The following is a 16,710-nucleotide window of genomic DNA, read 5'->3' on the forward strand; positions in this document are numbered from 1 at the left end:
CTTTATTTCAGTCTTACTGGTTTTCTTTGTCATCTTGTATATTAAGTTTTATCCAAATATTCTTCTCTATAGTCTGGTAACATGGCTACTTGGCTGTGTGTCTTTGACCAAATAACTTCTTAGGCTCTCAGTTTCCTTGTCCTTGAAATGAAGGGGTCAGCTGTTAGATGATCTCTGAGAGATCCGCCAGCCGCCTCCGTTACACCAGAGCTGAGGACTTACAGGAGGACAACTGGAACTGGGTGTTTGTATTAATGCTTCTTAACTTGTTATCTTGGCCTTCATAATATTATAGGGAGCTTCCAGGAATCTGTCTAGCAAATATGCAAACATTTATCTACAAACAGGCTTCCAGTGCAAAACTAGACACAACCTAAACACTAAACGATCAAAGATTAAGTGGATTAAAATAAATTCATATGATGCAACAGTGACAGCCATTAGAATGATGTAGAACAAGAACATGGAAGAGCATCATGCTGTGCCGTGAAGTCCCAGAACAAAAGGTGTTTGTGATACTGGAAGACCAGTATGATTCTATTTTTATAAAAACATGTGGAGGGGCGCCTTGGTGGCTCAGTCTGTTAAGCGTCTGACTCTTGATTTCAGCTCAGGTCATGATCTCATGGTTCGTGGGATCCAGCCCTGCATTGGGCTCTGTGCTGACAGCATGGAGCCTGCTTGGGATTCTCTCTTTCTCTCTCTCTCTCTCTCTCTCTCTCTCTCTCTCTCTCTTTCTCTACCCCCTCCCGGACTCAAGGTAAATAAATTAACTTAAAAAAAAACCCATATGGAAATATATGCATAGGAGAAAGAAGTAATATAATCCAACATGATAATATTGGTTATCCTTAAATGGTGGGGTTATGGTGATTTTTATCTCTTTGTGCTTTTCTCTATTTTCCAAAATTTCTATAACTTCCACATAAATTATAGAAATATATGTTTACATATACACATGTATGTATAAACACATACATACATACAATAAAACCTTGGATTGAGAGTAACTTGTTCTGCTAGGGTTCCACAAGCCTAGCAAACATTCCTAATAAATTTTAACTTGACAAGCGGTGTCTTGCAATACATGTAGTACGTAAGCCGAATGTCACATGATCACAACTGAGCCAGTGGTTCTTGAAACTTGCTTTGATATACGAGTGCTTTTGGATTACAAGCATGTTTCCACAATGAATTTTGCTCGCAAACCAAGCCTTTCCTGCATATGACTATAATAAAAAACAGCCAATGCTGTCAATATGGTGTCGCGGGGGAACATTACACAAAGTGACTGGCAGGTCCACCGGTTTGGGCTCACTTTCCATGGCCCACCTTTCTATGTGGCAGGCACCAGGGCACAGGGACAGTGGGCCCCTGACCATGTGCACTCCTCCTTACTAAGATGAGCACCTGTCTCCTGAGCCAAGGCTGAAAGCGCGTGGGCCTGCCTCCGACAGCCCCTCCCCAGCGGCCCTAACATTCCCCAGGCCACAGGAGTGGGGCAGGCTCTGGTGCGGTGGGGGGTGGGGAGCTGCTAATACCTGCAGGCTGGTGGCTTCCTCGGCCCACCAGGCTTCAAACTCCTTCTGCAACTTCACCTTGGCTTTGTCCATGAGCAGCTGCAAGTGCTCGATCTCCACCTTCAGGGCCTTCAGGCGTGTGAACATCATTTTATACCTACAGTGGAATCAGGGAAGGGCCTTGACAGTCACTGGCGGGAGGAAGGGCTGCCCACGGAGTGTTGCTGCAGGGCCTGAGCCTGAGGATCTGGCGGTGCCGCTCTGGTGCCAGGAGCCAGGACCCAGAGGAGCCCACGGAGGCCGGGGCCCAGGGCCAGGGCTTGAGTCCATCAGAGAGAAGCACAGCCAGGTGTTTTTGTCCAGCGGGCCCACGGGCTCTGTGTATGAGATGAATACCCCCTCCTTCCAGAAGGATATCTACCATTACTGAGCACTTACTAAGGGGCAGGCATTCCTCTAGGCATTCGACATATAAACTCATTCAGACCTCGTCTTGGTCCCATGAAGAAGATGCTCCACTTTACAGATTTGGAACCTGAGGCAAGGAGAGGTTACATAACTTGCTCTGTGGCAGGGGGCTAATAAACAGAGGGGCCAGGATTTGAATCCAGGCCATCTGGCTCTGGAAACCACAGTCTCAACCACCACACTCTTGCGCTGGTTCACCTTCAGGTTGAAGTGTGAAAGTTACAATACATTCGTCACTGCGTATATAAGTTTGGGGCATGCGACAACGAATCAGAAGTTGTCCAACAGGAAATAGCCCAACTGCCAACACATCTTGGCTCCCGAGATGACCCTGAGGCAGGAAATGTGGACCAAGGGGGCAACACAGAGTGGAGTAAAGCCACCAGGAGAGTGGGTTGGGAAGAAACTGGGAAAAATAAACAGAGTGAGGGAGAAGGAGGATAACCCAGGGGCAAATCCACACTGGCAGGTGTGGGAGGGCAGCACAAGGCTTTCGGGAGGGAGGATGCTGGCAGGACACACAGTGCAGTCATGAGGAGTAGTCTGGGGGCTCAGAGTGGGGCTTTGTCCTCCCCAAGTCTCGGGTGGCAGGGATGTGTCGGGGGTGGGGAGGCCAGAGTGACCGGGTTTGCTCAGGGTACGTGCCCAGCTAGCCCAGGGGTAGCATGTCATAATGACACCATAGGCTCCTCGAGGGCTGGGAAGGTGCCTTGTTTGCTCTCCCCAGGGCCTCCCCATGGCAGGGAGGAGAGAGCAAACATTTGTCGAACGTGTAAATGAATGCATGCATGAACTACAACGTTGGACTGGAGTGTTGCATGACATTCTGTGGCCATGCTAAGTATCAGTGACGGCCACGCGTCTGTTTATGCTGGAGGTTCCTTCCTCTGTTAGTGAGATCATTTTGGTACCCTAAATGGCTGCAAGAGGGTGTGATGTTCTCAGGACGCCCCGCAGATAAGGAGCCTCAGGAGGAAAGAGGGGTAGATTGGCCTGTGGAAGACCTCCGTGGTCATACTTCCTGACTCCCCTAGATGGCAGCAGCAGATAAGACTAGTGAGCTGCATGCAGTCTGGGACCTCAGGCTGGTCAAGGTGCCAAGTCAACCTCTCTACTGGCTCCAGGGCCCAGCTAGGCTTTCTGCTCCCGATTCCAACCTCATCCTGCCTGTGGTTTCTGCATCCCACATCTGTCTGTTCAAAGGCAGCACTCCCTCCAGCTATTTGAGGACTCAACTACTGGAGCCACTTCCCAGAGCAGCTCCAGACCTGGGCTGGGGAGTAGCCACTCTGCCTGGCCCCAGGCAGCACATGGGTCGTCCCCAAGAGCTTTAGGAGGCTGGGGTCAGGGTGTGTGGGGGTGAAAAAGTGGGTACCTTATCTTTTCTTCCTCCAGTTGTGATCGAAGCTTTTCTTCCAGCAAGTCTGGCATAGAAGGCATGGCTACGTTTTCTGAGATGCCTGTGGAAGAGAGATGCCAATGGGTTACTCCAACAAGGAAGAAATGTAAAAGGAGGAGTGTGATATTTAGGGCAGAGGACAAAGTAAAGTGCATCTCAAGGTGAAAGTACCTCTGTGAGTACTTTCTGGGGCCTTTGGATGGGAGTCTGCTGCAGCCCCCTCCTTTCAATGGCAATATCTGCTTGGCGAAAGCCTCGGAGGAGAGGTTTCCATGACTATTTCGGCTGTCCCTCCCACAGTCCTTTATCTTCCAGGCACCTGATACTCCCTCTCCCTTGTGTCAGGTGACAACGGTCTCTTGTAAACCCACCGGACAAGTGTCTTACTCCATCACCTAAACACAGGAGACGCAGATACCATTAGGCTCGCCAACTGAAGACGACCTATCACCCCTACTGGTGCAGTGCCCTCCAGCCCTGAGGAGCTGGCTGCCCGTTCGCGCGTTGGCCACGCTCCCCCAGGCAGAGGCCCGGAAGCCCCTGGAGGGCGGGGATTGGTCCCTCTGTTCTTTGTATCTCCCCTGTGCTTTGTTTAGGCTCCGCCTGTAGCACACACTCAATGCCATACGTGTGTACCAGCCCTTGCCCTCTGAAAAACGTCAGATGTGATCAACTGAAGATAGTATCTTCCCATCACACTGTTAACGGTAGGACTTGAAATGGACAGAACGTTTTGTCGTCTCGTAACAGCTTCAGAAATGAGCAAATATATCTTTCAGCCTGTCGAAAAAGAAGAGCTGTGAATCTTCTTCCTCCTTTCAACACTTTTTGGCTCCACACCAAGGAAACCCCTGAGAAAATCCATGAAGACCCTCCTCTATAGTGGCGGGCTGGGCAGCCTTCAGCTGTACTCCGTGAGAGGTCTCTGGAGGCGGGTAAAGTCAGGGCTACTGGATCCACCCAGGGGCGTCTCACCCAGCCTGGTGGAGGCCAAGAGGACTTGGTCTCCCATATAAAGGCTATGGCTGCCCTGGCATGAATGCAGGGCCCATCTGCAGGAGAGGGCTCTCGCCTCGCCCCGTTGCTGGCTGTTTTTTCCCTGGGCATCTCGCAGACTCCTGTGGCAGATCAGTGGCAGGTGCCCTGGAGATGTGTGGGTGTCCGGGAGCCTGGGGCAAGGAGACCATTACTCTGAAAGCAGCTGACAGACACAAAGATGGGAGACGATGTCAGCTACCGTTTGCGGGGCAAGCACTTGGTTCTATTCTCTGTGCTGCTTCATTTATTTCTGTCATTCTAGCTAGCAGATATTATCACCTGTGTTTTTCAGACAAGGAGACCAAGGCTTGTGTGACCAGGTAGCTTGCACAATGCCATAAAGCTACCAGATAGAAAAGGCAGCTTCGAATCCATGGCCGGTCATTCATTCGCTGATGGAACAAATGAGCTTTCCCCATTCAAGGGGCAGTCTTCTGGGGAAGGTGGACATTAAACCAACCCAAAATTGAGTTGATATAATGCCAGGGGCTGAAGGGCACCTTGAGGAGAGAAAGCTGGATAAAGAGGTGGAGGGCTGCTATGTTAGGTAGAGTGGCCGGGAAGCTGTCTCTGAGGAGGCAGCAGAGACCTGAATGAAGGGAGGGAACGAGCATGCAGAAATCAGGACAGAGAGTACAGCGGTGAGTGCCAAGGGCCTGAGGTACATCTGCAGGGTACTTCTGAGGAAAAGCGAGAAGGCCAGTGTGTCTGGCCAAGTTGGTAAGGCAGAGTGGTGGGAACTGAGGCCAGATGGTGTAGGACCTTGTGGGCCACGCTAAGGACCTTAGCTTTGAGAGAGACAGAGCCTGGAGCCTTTTGAGGAGAGAAATAGCTTGATCTATTCCTTTGATAGCTAAGTTTAGCAGTGTTTTGCTGATCGAGACAAAGCTGTTCCCAACTAAAGAATGGTTCGTGTGAGTTGGCGCCAGGATGCTGTAAGCCTATTGAAAGGATGTGGGAAAGAAAGCTGGGGCAAGGGACCCCAGGGCAGCCAGAATGAGGGCACAACATATCCCCAAGACACAAACTGTCCACGTTGTCATGGCAACCAGTGGGCTCTTGCCAAAGGTGATGCCTGCTTAGTGAAATGCATTGTAACCCCACCAGGAGACAGCCCCTGGCTGCTTCTGATGCTTCCTGAGGTTGGGCTTATCAGTCTTCCCCGAAGAGAAAGGGGTGCTGGGAACTGAAAGCAAAGGGAACAAAAGCGGCTGAACAAGAACAGAGGAAGAGGGCTTAACTGAAGGCCATTCGGGCTTTGTAGGTCTCTGTGCCCACTGGGACTGTGGCCAGGGACAGAGCCTCCAGTCACCTGACAGGAGGCCCAGGGGGCCCTCCTTTCAAGCACAGGATTCTGGCTGCGACAGGAGCACAGGGGGTCACAGCCCGGAGTGGCCTCTGAGGTGACACTGTGAATTGGCTCGAGCAGCCGGTTCCAAAGCAATACAAAGGCGAGAAAGAAGGGTTTTATTCCAGCAGCCGTAGATCTGAATGTCACACGAGCAGGAAGCCCTGAGTGGTCAGATAGTATCTGAAACTTCAAACGGGGTACCCACAGTCCCAGGCTGACCCCACCTCTGAAGTGGCAGTGTGTTCAGGGGTTAGCAGTCCCAGGGCAAGAGGGGCCCTTTCTGGGAAGGCTGGCCTCCTGTGGGCCCCTCCTGCCTGGCAGGATTTGGGGGTACTGAAAAGATCATTGTAACTCCTCTTCCTGCTTCCCTATACCCTCCTCTCAAACACACACACACACACACACACGCGCACACACACACCCCAAAACTCCTATTTGTTATTCAGTGTCTGAAATGCTCAGAGTCTCATTTCTTTGGTTCAGTGACTCTCTACTGGGTGTGCACACAAGGAGCCAGCCGGTCAAAGCACAGAGGCAACCGGGCCCTGCTCTAGACTGACTTAGAATTTTCCAGTAGGTTCCTTGGTAACTCTGATCTGCTCAGCCCTTGTTAAGAAACACTGCTCAAGATTTTGAGCCCAGGTTCAATACAAGTACTCCATGCAGGAGTTACAAGGAATGAAGACTCTGCAGACGTTTGGATAGGATGGTATATGGGGCTAGCGTATCCCTTTGCCCCCGTCCACCTTCCAGAGTTTTGGGAGCCATAGTGGGGAAAGGGACCCAGGGGTTTGCAGCAAGGAAAACACACTCTTTGTAGGGCTGGGGCTGCCTGAACTTGGCCCTTGTAGGAGGTAGGCAAAATCTGAGTAAAGATATCCACCACCAGGCTGCTCCATGGATCAGGGATTTCCTGTGCCTTATCTTATATAATCTTCACAAGCCCCCACTACAGATGGGGGAAACTGAGCGCTGCCAGGGGAACGAATCTGCCCAGGATCACACTGTTAGTAAGCAGAGCTGGGGTCAGGACTCAGCTCTGTCTCACTTCAAAGCTGGCGCTTTTTTCCTCTGGAAGTGAGTCTGATAATGAAGGAAGCCATGGGGTAGATCATTGAAGTCGGTATTGACTTGTCCTTGGTATTTGAAGGCACTGCCCTTTTCCATGAATGCCTTTCAGATCTGGGGCCGGGGCCGAGAGAAAGCCTCAGCTGCTCCTCAAGTGCTGGCCTGTGAAGACTGCCCTTTACTAACCGAAACCATGGCCTGCAGCCTGTTCCCACTTGGTATTTGCAGCTCGCCTGCTGGCTTGTGAGGAGTCTGCGCCTTTCCCAAGTTTAGCAGCCGGAATACCCAGAGCCAGCCTGCTTGTCTCCTTGGTTTTGTCCTAGGAGTCCTAAGGAAGGAAATACTGAAATCTCCAACCAGGCACCAGTGCCAAAAGGGCCCCTGTGGGCCTCTGAAGGCTTCTATAGAGCAAAGGCTACGGGGCCCAACATGGCAGCTGCTGGTCCAGTGCCCTACGTGGGAGGAAGCCATGAGTTATACGGCTCTACCATGGCAGACAATACCTCAGGGCCAGGGAGACATTCCAGCCTGGCCTCCTCAGCTATCCAATAATGATTCACTTGTTGAACACCGACTCTGGGCCTTTGGGGGCTAAACTATCTCATAGAATCACTCACCTGTTTGAGAGGTCAAAGGGTCTATTCTTATGGAGACTGATGGTGTCAGGGGCTCAATTACCACAATGGTCAGCAGCTCAGAGGCAGAGATCCTGGCTTTCCAATCAGACCATTTCCTGTTTAATGGCTCAAATTTATTGTCGGTCGGAGCAATCACACACTGACAGGTGCTCAGTGCCACCATCCATCTTGGTGTTGGTTTTTTAACACCTTCCCTGCCCGTGGTGGGTCAGACTTAAGGGTGTGATGAATGCCCTGCAGACACATGGCTGTGACTGATAATCTCTGGGGTGCACTCACACCCAACAGCCACAGGCCCACAGGCACTGCAGCCGTCTTCCCCCCAGGGAGCCGCCATGCTTCAGTACAATCAGTACCCGTTGGTATGCCTTTTTTGGGGTGCCTGGGTGGCTCAGTCGGGTGAGCGTCTGACTCTTGCTTTTGGCTCAGGTCGTGATCTCACGGGCTCGTGAGTTTAAGTGCTGCATTGGGCTCTGCGCTCAGGATGTGGAGCCTGCTTGGGATTCTATCTCCCTCCCTCTCTCTCTGCCCCTCCCCTACTCACGGGCTCACATGCTCTCTTTCTCTCTCTCAAAATAAATAGGCGATAAAAAAAAAAAAAGAGAGGAACTGCTTGGTATGCCTTTTTAGAGCAAAACGCAATCCCAGGCACCCCCGTAGAAGGCTGTCTGCCATCTCCTCCTACCAGAGTAACCTCCCCTGTTCTACTTTGGGATTCTCTGCCCAAGATCATGCCCCTCGATGGTGGCCTCTCCTTTGTCATTTGCTGCCTCTCTCCCCCCGTGTTCCTTGCGGAGGATGTGGACTGCACAGAGGGTCAGCGTGCTCCAGGGTCCATGTGGACTCACAAGCATACCCCAGGAGCATACTGCAGACACAGGAAAAGACATTTCTAGTGCCATTCCTCGCTTCAGCTCGGCACAGCTTCCCTTCCATGGCCGCTTCTGTTCAAATAGGAACTCTCCTCTCTCTCTGCGATCCTTTCTGCTGGAGCCCCAGATCCATCTTTGGTTTGCCGTCAGCGTTCTCTGGTTGCAGCCACTCAGAGCCTGGCTTGGCGGCCCTTCTCCCGAGGGTCCAGATGCTACTCCTGCCGGCTCTCCAGCCCACCGAGGCTCCCTCACTCCTCAGCCAACTCACATTTCGGAACACAGGACTTCTCTCAAAGCCCGAGTCCCTTGGTGAGTCTGCTGTCTGCCACTCCGGCCTCACTGACTGGCGGTGACCAGAGGCTTCATTCTGAGTGGCTTTTCAGAGGGAAATTAGCAAGAACCTTAGCAAACCTAAAACCCAGTTCCATGTTTGTCACACTGGAACCAGCCAGTCTGGAGTGTTCTCAGGACACTTACGACCTCTCAGGAGGGCAGTTTTTCTCATGCTGGTAAAAGGGAGCACAGGCCTCCCTCCTATAAAAACCCCTAATGATGATGGTTAGTGGCATTTGGTCAATCCTCTTGATTGGCTTATGCGAGACATTTCAGAACTTTTAGGAATTGAATTGAGGATCCTTAATAAAACTGTCTCCCGCCACTTTTGGAAAACTTATCTGCTACTAGCCAATTTGTAAATCAATCTGTTTGTTTCAAAAAAATTTATTACATACTAGAGTCAAAAGTGAGTTCTGAGACAGACCACGCAGTAGAGCTGGCATATTTTCAAATATGATGGTAAGCGCTTGCTAGACAACCAAAATACCCCACATCAAGAAAAGGGCCAAGGCACCTGGGTGACTCAGTAGGTTAAGCATCTGACTTTGGCTCAGGTCGTGATCTCACGGTTCGTGGGTTCAAGCTCCACGTCAGACTCTCTGTTGTCAGCATGGAGCCTGCTTCAGATCCTCTGTCCCCCTCTCTCTCCCCCCTCCCCCACTCACATGTGCTCTCTCTCTCTCTCTCAAAAATAAATACGCATTAAAAAAGAAAGAAAGAAAGAAAGAAAGAAAGAAAGAAAGAAAGAAAGAAAGAAAAAGAAAGAAAGAAAGAAAGAAAGAAAGAAAGAGGCCAAAAGAAATGTTTGAAGAGAATTTCTTTAAAGAAAGCTCGCGGTTTGTGTTAAGCCTGCCTTATCGTCTTCACTGGGGGTGATGTGTGTGGAAGACGTTCCCCCTCCCTCAAAGGTCATGAGGAGGTTTGAAGACCACTCAGAAAGCTTGGTAAGAATCCTTAGGAATCTGTGCATGTGTGTGTGTGTGTGTGGGGGGGGGGTGGTGTCGTGTGTGGGTGTTGTGTGCGCACACATGTGTGTATGTGCACGCAGCAGACAGAAATCTGATTCCCACCAGAGAACTCTCCAGCAGGGCACAGGCTGATGTGCCAGGAGCAAGGCCAGAGAGTTGCTGCTGTGCTGTGGAAACAATGTGGGGTATAAGCTTGGAACAGAGTCCAGTTAAGGCCACCTTAGATCAGTGCTGTGGCTGGTAAATGTTTAACAAGTTCGCTGGGAGAAAAAAAAAAGTCCTACAGTGTCGCAGCACTTGTGAATTTTTGTGGTGCAACTACTCCCATCATGGCAGATTTCAGGCTACAGCGTGATGTTCCTGCATGTGGATTTGGGAAGAGATGCACACGGTGAGTTCTCGTGAGCCACTTCGAGCTGGTTCCAGCACGTCACTTACACCCTTCAGCACACACTTAAAACTCACATCCTTTTTAGTGGGGCCACCCAGAGGGGTGATGGCATAAGTAGAAAGAAGCCTGGCGGTGGACTACAGGATGCATAGGGGCTGAGCCCTGCACCTATCTCTTTTGCTCCCCTAAATCCCCCCTCCACCATCTACTCTTCTGCCACTCCCCGCCTCTGCCGTCCCCCCCACCCTGTGGCTGCTGCTGGAACAATGGGATTCCTACCCCTTGCCTTCTGGCTGGGCTCAGACAATGGTGACCATGGACAAGTGACTGGAGGGGTCGGAGGAGAGAGAGGTTGAGGTATTTATTCCCTCAGATGTTGCTGCAGGTGCCATGAACTGGATGCATTGCTTGACTGAAGGTCATAGCTCCTATCAGAAGGACTGAGCCTTTCTGCACAGCCCTTTCTGTCTTCAGGTTCTAGGAAGTGCTCACTCTTCTTGCTCCCTCAGGTCTAGGGGCAGCAATGCTTCCTGCCCTGCTGTTGTTACAACCTCTGCATTTCTCTGCACTCTGCTAACACCTTTGCCAATAGGCTTTTCTTCAACGGTCTTTCTAATGCCTGACTTGATTATTAACTTGAATAACCTGCTTCGTGTTTGGATCCTGACCAATAAAGGCTCAAAGTGTGTAAGTAATTGTCCAAATAAGGTAGCTTGCATCAGGTCAAAGGACCTCCAGGGACCCATAAAAGTACCCCAAGTGAGGAAGAGCCAGCTTGGAACATCTGTCAGGCCCAGAGAGCACAAAGCCACGTTACAAAGTACCAGTCAAGTGAGATCTTTACCAACTGCCTTTCCTCCTTCTCTCTAACTCCCTCTTAGAGTCTTGGGAAATCGAGCTTAGCAGGCTGAGGGAGGAAGTGACTTAGAAAGAGAAGGGGCTGAGTGCATTCCCTTTCCCCCTGGCTGTTGGTCTTAGCTGGGGAAAAGGAGAGACGTCTTAGCTTTGAGTGAAAATTTGAACTGTTGAGGTGGTAGTTACAGTATAAAATGACTAATGTTTTTTGGTTCTTGTTTGTTTTGTTTGTAATTAACAATGAATGAGCAACTGAGTTACTGGGCTGTCCAACTTCCATCCAGCACGGAGGCAGAACTGTCCCTACCAAGGGGACTGAAAGAGATGGTGGAAGAACAACAAGAGGTGGTCTTATGAGTGCCTCCCCTGCATTGCTCAGCGTGTCAGGCACACTGACTGGTCTTTAGCTATTAAGCCCCTCCTAGAGGATACAAGCGCCTGGAGAAGGAAATGAGAAGTGGTAAATTCTCTGTTCTCATCTTTAAGCAAAACGATCCCGACACAAACAGTAGTGAGGAAATTAAGGTTAATCAGAATCGCATCTGGATTTGTGTTTTACTACCACTTCTATCACAGGGATTCCACTGAACAATAAATTTTGTTTGATCTCTGATTCCTTGGAATCTAAGCCTTCATCGAGTTCTGGAAGTTATTATAAACCATTTCAAAAAAGTTCAGAGAGTGATACAAATAACACCCACATATCGCATCTGTATTTGGAAAAATCTAGATAGTGTGCCACAGTTGTTCTGGTGTGCGTGTGTGTGCGTGTGTGTGTGTGTGTGTGTGTGTGTGTTTGAATGAGAACATTGCGATGTCAGGGGAGTGGTGAGTGCCTCCTTAGGGCCCTCTCTAATCCACTACCACCCCCCCACCCCAAAGATAACACTGTCCTGTTGGTGGTGCACACCTTCCCTTCCTGCTGCACACTCTCACCCTGCATTTCTAACGTCCCTTAAAATTACTTCATTACTTAGCTATTTCTTGACCTAAGAGGAGGTTGCAAAGATGTTCTGTTTGTAAGTATTTGTTGGACTATGTATCTGTACATATGTTTTATGCATTTTTCTGTTCTTACGCCATCTTTTTAAAGTTTAATTGGCTACTTAGAGAGAGAGAGAGAGAGAGACAGAGAAACAGAGAGGGAGTGAGAGAGGGAGGTGAAGAGACAGAGGGAGAGAGAGAGAAATCCCAAGCAGGCTCTGAGCTGTCAGAGCAGAGCCTGACTCAGGGCTCCAACTCATGAACCGTGAGATCATAACTTGAGCTGAGATCAAGAGTTGGATGCTTAACCGACTGAGCTACCCAGGTGCTCCTCTGCTTATGTTATCTTTCACCATAACACAAGGCTCCCATTCCTCTCCCCTGATACACAATGATGACCATTTTGGAATTTACATGAATGGTATCATTCCACATATATCCTTCTGCAATTGTCTTTCTTGCAATCATCGTGTTTTTGGGATTTATTCACATTGCTACAAGGAGTTCTAGTTTATTCATTTTTAATTCTCAATGGTGTTCCATTATATGAATATGAATTATATGAATATGTCATATGGATATATCATACAATATGAGTATATCACAGCTATAGCTCATTTCTCTACCTGCCTACTAGGGAACCTTTGGGTTATCTTCTGTTTTTGTTTTTGTTTATTTGTTTGGCTGTTTGCTATGATAAGAACAATGCTGGTTTCCTGTTGGTAGGTCTTTCTCAAACTCATCATCAACTTCTTTGGGGAAATGAGCTTTTGGGTCAATGAGTCTTATCTAGCTCCATTATGTAACAGAATTGTTCCTGGGGAACACTAAGACCTTCTCTGGGCTGGACTCACCAAGCACAAGGGGTGATTTTTATCACTTGCAAGGGGCCAGCCACAATATATTTTAGCCTAGCAGATGACGTCAAGAGGCTAGAATTTTGTCTTCTATTTATTTGACTGTTTATATGTTCATATATTTTATATGTTTATTATGTTATATATATGTATATTATGTATATATGTATATTATGTATATATATGTATACATATATATGCATATTATGTTTATTATGTTATATACATATATATATATGTTGTATATGTTTGTTATATATTCTATGTTTGTATATTATTGTCTATGTTTGTTTGTGTCCCCCCCCAATTCATATGTTGAAATCAAATCCCCAGTGTGATGGTATTTAGAGGTGAGACCTTTGGAAGGTAATTAGGTCACAGGGTGGAATCCTCATGAAGGGGATTAGTGCCCTTATAAGAAGAGGTCAGAGAGCTAGCTTACTCCTTTTCTCCTGTGTGAGGACACAATGAGAAGCTGGAAGTCTATGATCCAGAGGAAGATCGAGAACCATCTGGTCCTCACCAGAACCATCATGCTGTCACCCTACTCTCCAGTGTCCAGCCTCTGGAACTGTGAAAAAATTAATTTCTGTTGTTTATCACTCAGCCAGTCTATGGTACTTTTGTTATAGCAGCCCCAGCTGACTAAGACATTGGTCAAATGCCTAATGCATTCAAAGTAGCATACATGGTTCCTGCACATTTGCATGATGAATAAAATGGTCCTGGCAACTGGATCATCCTTCATCACTGCTCAGTGGGAGAGACAGAGACTGTATCTTTGCAAGGTTGAGTGATTAATGCTGCCTGTGAGCACAAGCGGGTAGAGAGACGTGGTGAATGTGGAAATGTGGTGACCTCCACCAGTTAGGTCAACTGGTGCTGTTGGCCCAGAGCTGTGTAGGTTCTGTGGCAGGGGGCTGTGTCCGCTGCCTGGGCGTCTGGTTGTGTGGTTCCTGGCACTCAGACTCAGGGGCCATGATCTGCTGAGCATCTATGCTGTCCTTGGCTCCATCACTTACATGCCTCACTTAGGTACTCACACCCTGGGGAGTAGATGTTCTTCTCTCATGGACAAGGAAATGGAAATTCAGGAAGGTAAATGGACCAAGGTCACGTGACTAGCAAATGGTAGAGGCATGATTCAAGCAGGGCCCTCCTGATTCCAAGGTGAGTGTTCTTTTTACTAAACCACAACTGCAGTTCAAGGCTGATGCCCAGAGCCTCCTTCTGTTCTCCAGAATCACTAGCAAGGCAGTCTGGAACTACCCAGAGGGAGTAGAGCCTTGGCAATTGGGAACTTGGCAGGGAAATGGTGTGGGGACTCCTCACTCCCAGCCTCCATCTTGAGTTTGGGAATCTGGCCACGTTTGGCTTCATGTCATAGAAGCTGGCCCTATATTCACAAGCAACTGTGGATGGAATCAACTCAGGTGGTGAGACTTTACCACTGGTCTTACAGAGCCACCTGAGTTCTTCTGGAACCAACTGAGATGCCATCTCAGCTTTGGGGGCAGCTGCTTCCTTTACATTCTGCCTTCCTCCAGGGGTCACATTTTGATCATTCCTTTCTGAGAAGATGAAATCACCTCTAATCCAAGCCCTCATGCGTCCCCTCACCAAGGCTAATGTTTCTGGCACGTCTTAAGGAAGTCTGTATTCACAAAGAGGTAAAATCGTGGCACCTGAGGGCTGAGGTGTGTTAGATTCATTTGTTCATTCAACAGGCAACCAGGGAATGCCGGCTCCGCTTCAGGATGTGCTGGGCACAGGATGTCACTTGTTTCCAACTGCCTCATTTTATAGATGTTGGAACTCAGGCACAGAGCAAACGTCTATGGAGGACTCACTATGCACCAACCACCATGCTCGGTGCTGGAGAAATCAAGATCCTCTGTCCAGGAGGGGAAGTGGATGAAAGACTGAATAATGATCACACAGTGTGATAAGTCCTCTCCTAGAGGTATAAGCAGAGTCCTGTGGGAGTCCAGAGGAAACGGAGGTAGCTCTGGGGAGGGAAGCTGGGAATCTGCCTCTGCAAATGTCTTAAACAGGGTCATAAGGTCTGAAAGAAGATGTGTTACAAAACTGCAGATCATTTTCTTCAAACAAAGGCTTAATGACAAAAAGAGAAACAGAAGTTGCCTCGGTTGAATCAGGGTGGGCAAAAATCCTGGGGCCTTGCCGCTGGCACTCCCTAAGAACACCCGGGCCCCAGAGCACCCACTGTGAAAGCTGCTGAGATAGATAATGCAGGAAGGTCCCCTCCAGTTCTGTCTCAGTCAGTGGCTCCTCTCCACAGCCTGCACTTCCTGGTTGCACATACCGTCTGGGTCAGACTAGGTGCTCAGTGAAGTCTGATCAATAAAGAGATGATGCTCTGGCCTTTTGCTTTCTCTCAGGCTTGTCATCCCCAGCAGCAGAATTCCACAAAGCATTTCAAGATTCAGTCTTCAAAAAACAGTTTTACACCAAAGGGGAGAAAGTGACAATGGCAGAGGCCTCTATTTGGAAAGCAGCAGGCCGCTGCAGGAATTCTGCTTGGGAGAAGAGAACTCGGCAGCGGACTCTAAGCTAGAACAAGGCAGTAGACTAGGCAGCCTGTGGCCTCAGTGCCTCTCCCAACCCTCCTCAAGGCCCCTGCTGGGCACTGAGAGCTGTCCCTGCCCCACTCTCAGGGTCAGGTAGTGCATACCACCCAGTGGCAATCAAGGGCCCATGTGACACTGCAGCCACAATAGACTGTTCTCAGGGGCTTTTGTTCAAAGGATCTCTGCTGCTAGGGTGGGGAGAGGGATGGGGCCAGGGAGAGAAGGGGAGGACTACTATTCAAGAGGCTAGTATCTGGTGGGGGGGTGGGATCTCAGATGCCACTTGGAACCTGCCAATGTCATATTCATGCATTTTTATTTATTAATGATTATTATTTCTATCATCTGTGACAGTATATGAAAAACGTGCCTACAAATAGAGGCAATGGAATGTTCCAGTAGGTCAAGGGATAAATGGAGAGAAAGGTGTGGTGTCAGCCAACACGGATAGCTTGTGTTGGGCGTATCTGTGAGCTCCTCAAGGGCAGCGATGTCCCCACCTCCATCTACCACAGGTAAGATAATTGACTGACCACCTACCCACAAGGGGCCAGGCCAGTCTGCATAGCTTGTGATCAGCGTGCAGCTCTCCAGGGCAGTGCTGTATCTAAGTGGGCAATATCTGCAGCAGATTTCCTCAGAGACAGCCGTTCAGGCCCTTCCTGAACTTGGGCGGGAAGCGTGCGTCCCCAGAGGGCCAGTCAAGTGCAGGGCAAGGTGGGCAAGAGGAATGGGGCTGGGGCGGTACAGATTATTTACTCCTAGGTCAGTTAGAAATGCTGAGGAATTGGAATGAATGTCTGCCTGGGGCTTCCTTTTCCTTAAAGGCCTCTTTGACCAAAACTTCCTTGTTCAAAAATATTCAGTGGCTCAACTGCCTGTAAGATAAATGCTCAGATTCAAGGCTGTCAGTGAACTGGCCCAACTCACCATTTTAGACTTTCCCTTGACTACTTCAAATCACTCCCCGACAAAGTCCTCTCCCTCTACCCTCCACACACAAAACAAACACATACCACACACACACACACACACACACACACACACACACCACATCGCTCCCTCCCACCCCCATTTCACATACATCCCACACTCAAACCCTACATACACCACCTCCTACACACACACCACATACACACACATACCCCACATCCCACACCCCCCACACATACCCCCATATCCCCACCGCCCACATATACCACACACACACATACCCACACACACAACCCACATACACCACCTCCTACAACACACACCACATATATATACCCCATACACACACACACACACACACACACACACACACACACACCCCACACATCAGCCCCCACATACACCCCCCCACACATACCACATACTCATACCACACACACA

General features: G+C 49.2%; 1 protein-coding gene across 3 annotated transcripts in view; it reads right to left on the bottom strand.

Annotated features, from left to right (window-relative positions):
- KIF6 (kinesin family member 6) overlaps nucleotides 1–16,710 on the bottom strand; it is a 384,724-nt gene that overhangs the window by 17,978 nt on the left and 350,036 nt on the right. For all 3 annotated transcript variants that reach the window (XM_086706762.1, XM_086706761.1, XM_086706763.1), the window contains 2 exons: nucleotides 3,364–3,448; nucleotides 1,542–1,677 (listed from right to left, as the gene is read on the bottom strand). In XM_086706762.1, the coding sequence (XP_086562888.1) occupies nucleotides 1,542–1,677; nucleotides 3,364–3,448 (221 nt within the window). The remainder of the gene's footprint in view (nucleotides 1–1,541; nucleotides 1,678–3,363; nucleotides 3,449–16,710) is intronic.

Source organism: Puma concolor, chromosome B2 (assembly GCF_028749965.1).
Source record: "Puma concolor isolate L17-30 chromosome B2, mPumCon1.1.hap2, whole genome shotgun sequence".
NCBI lineage: Eukaryota > Metazoa > Chordata > Mammalia > Carnivora > Felidae > Puma > Puma concolor.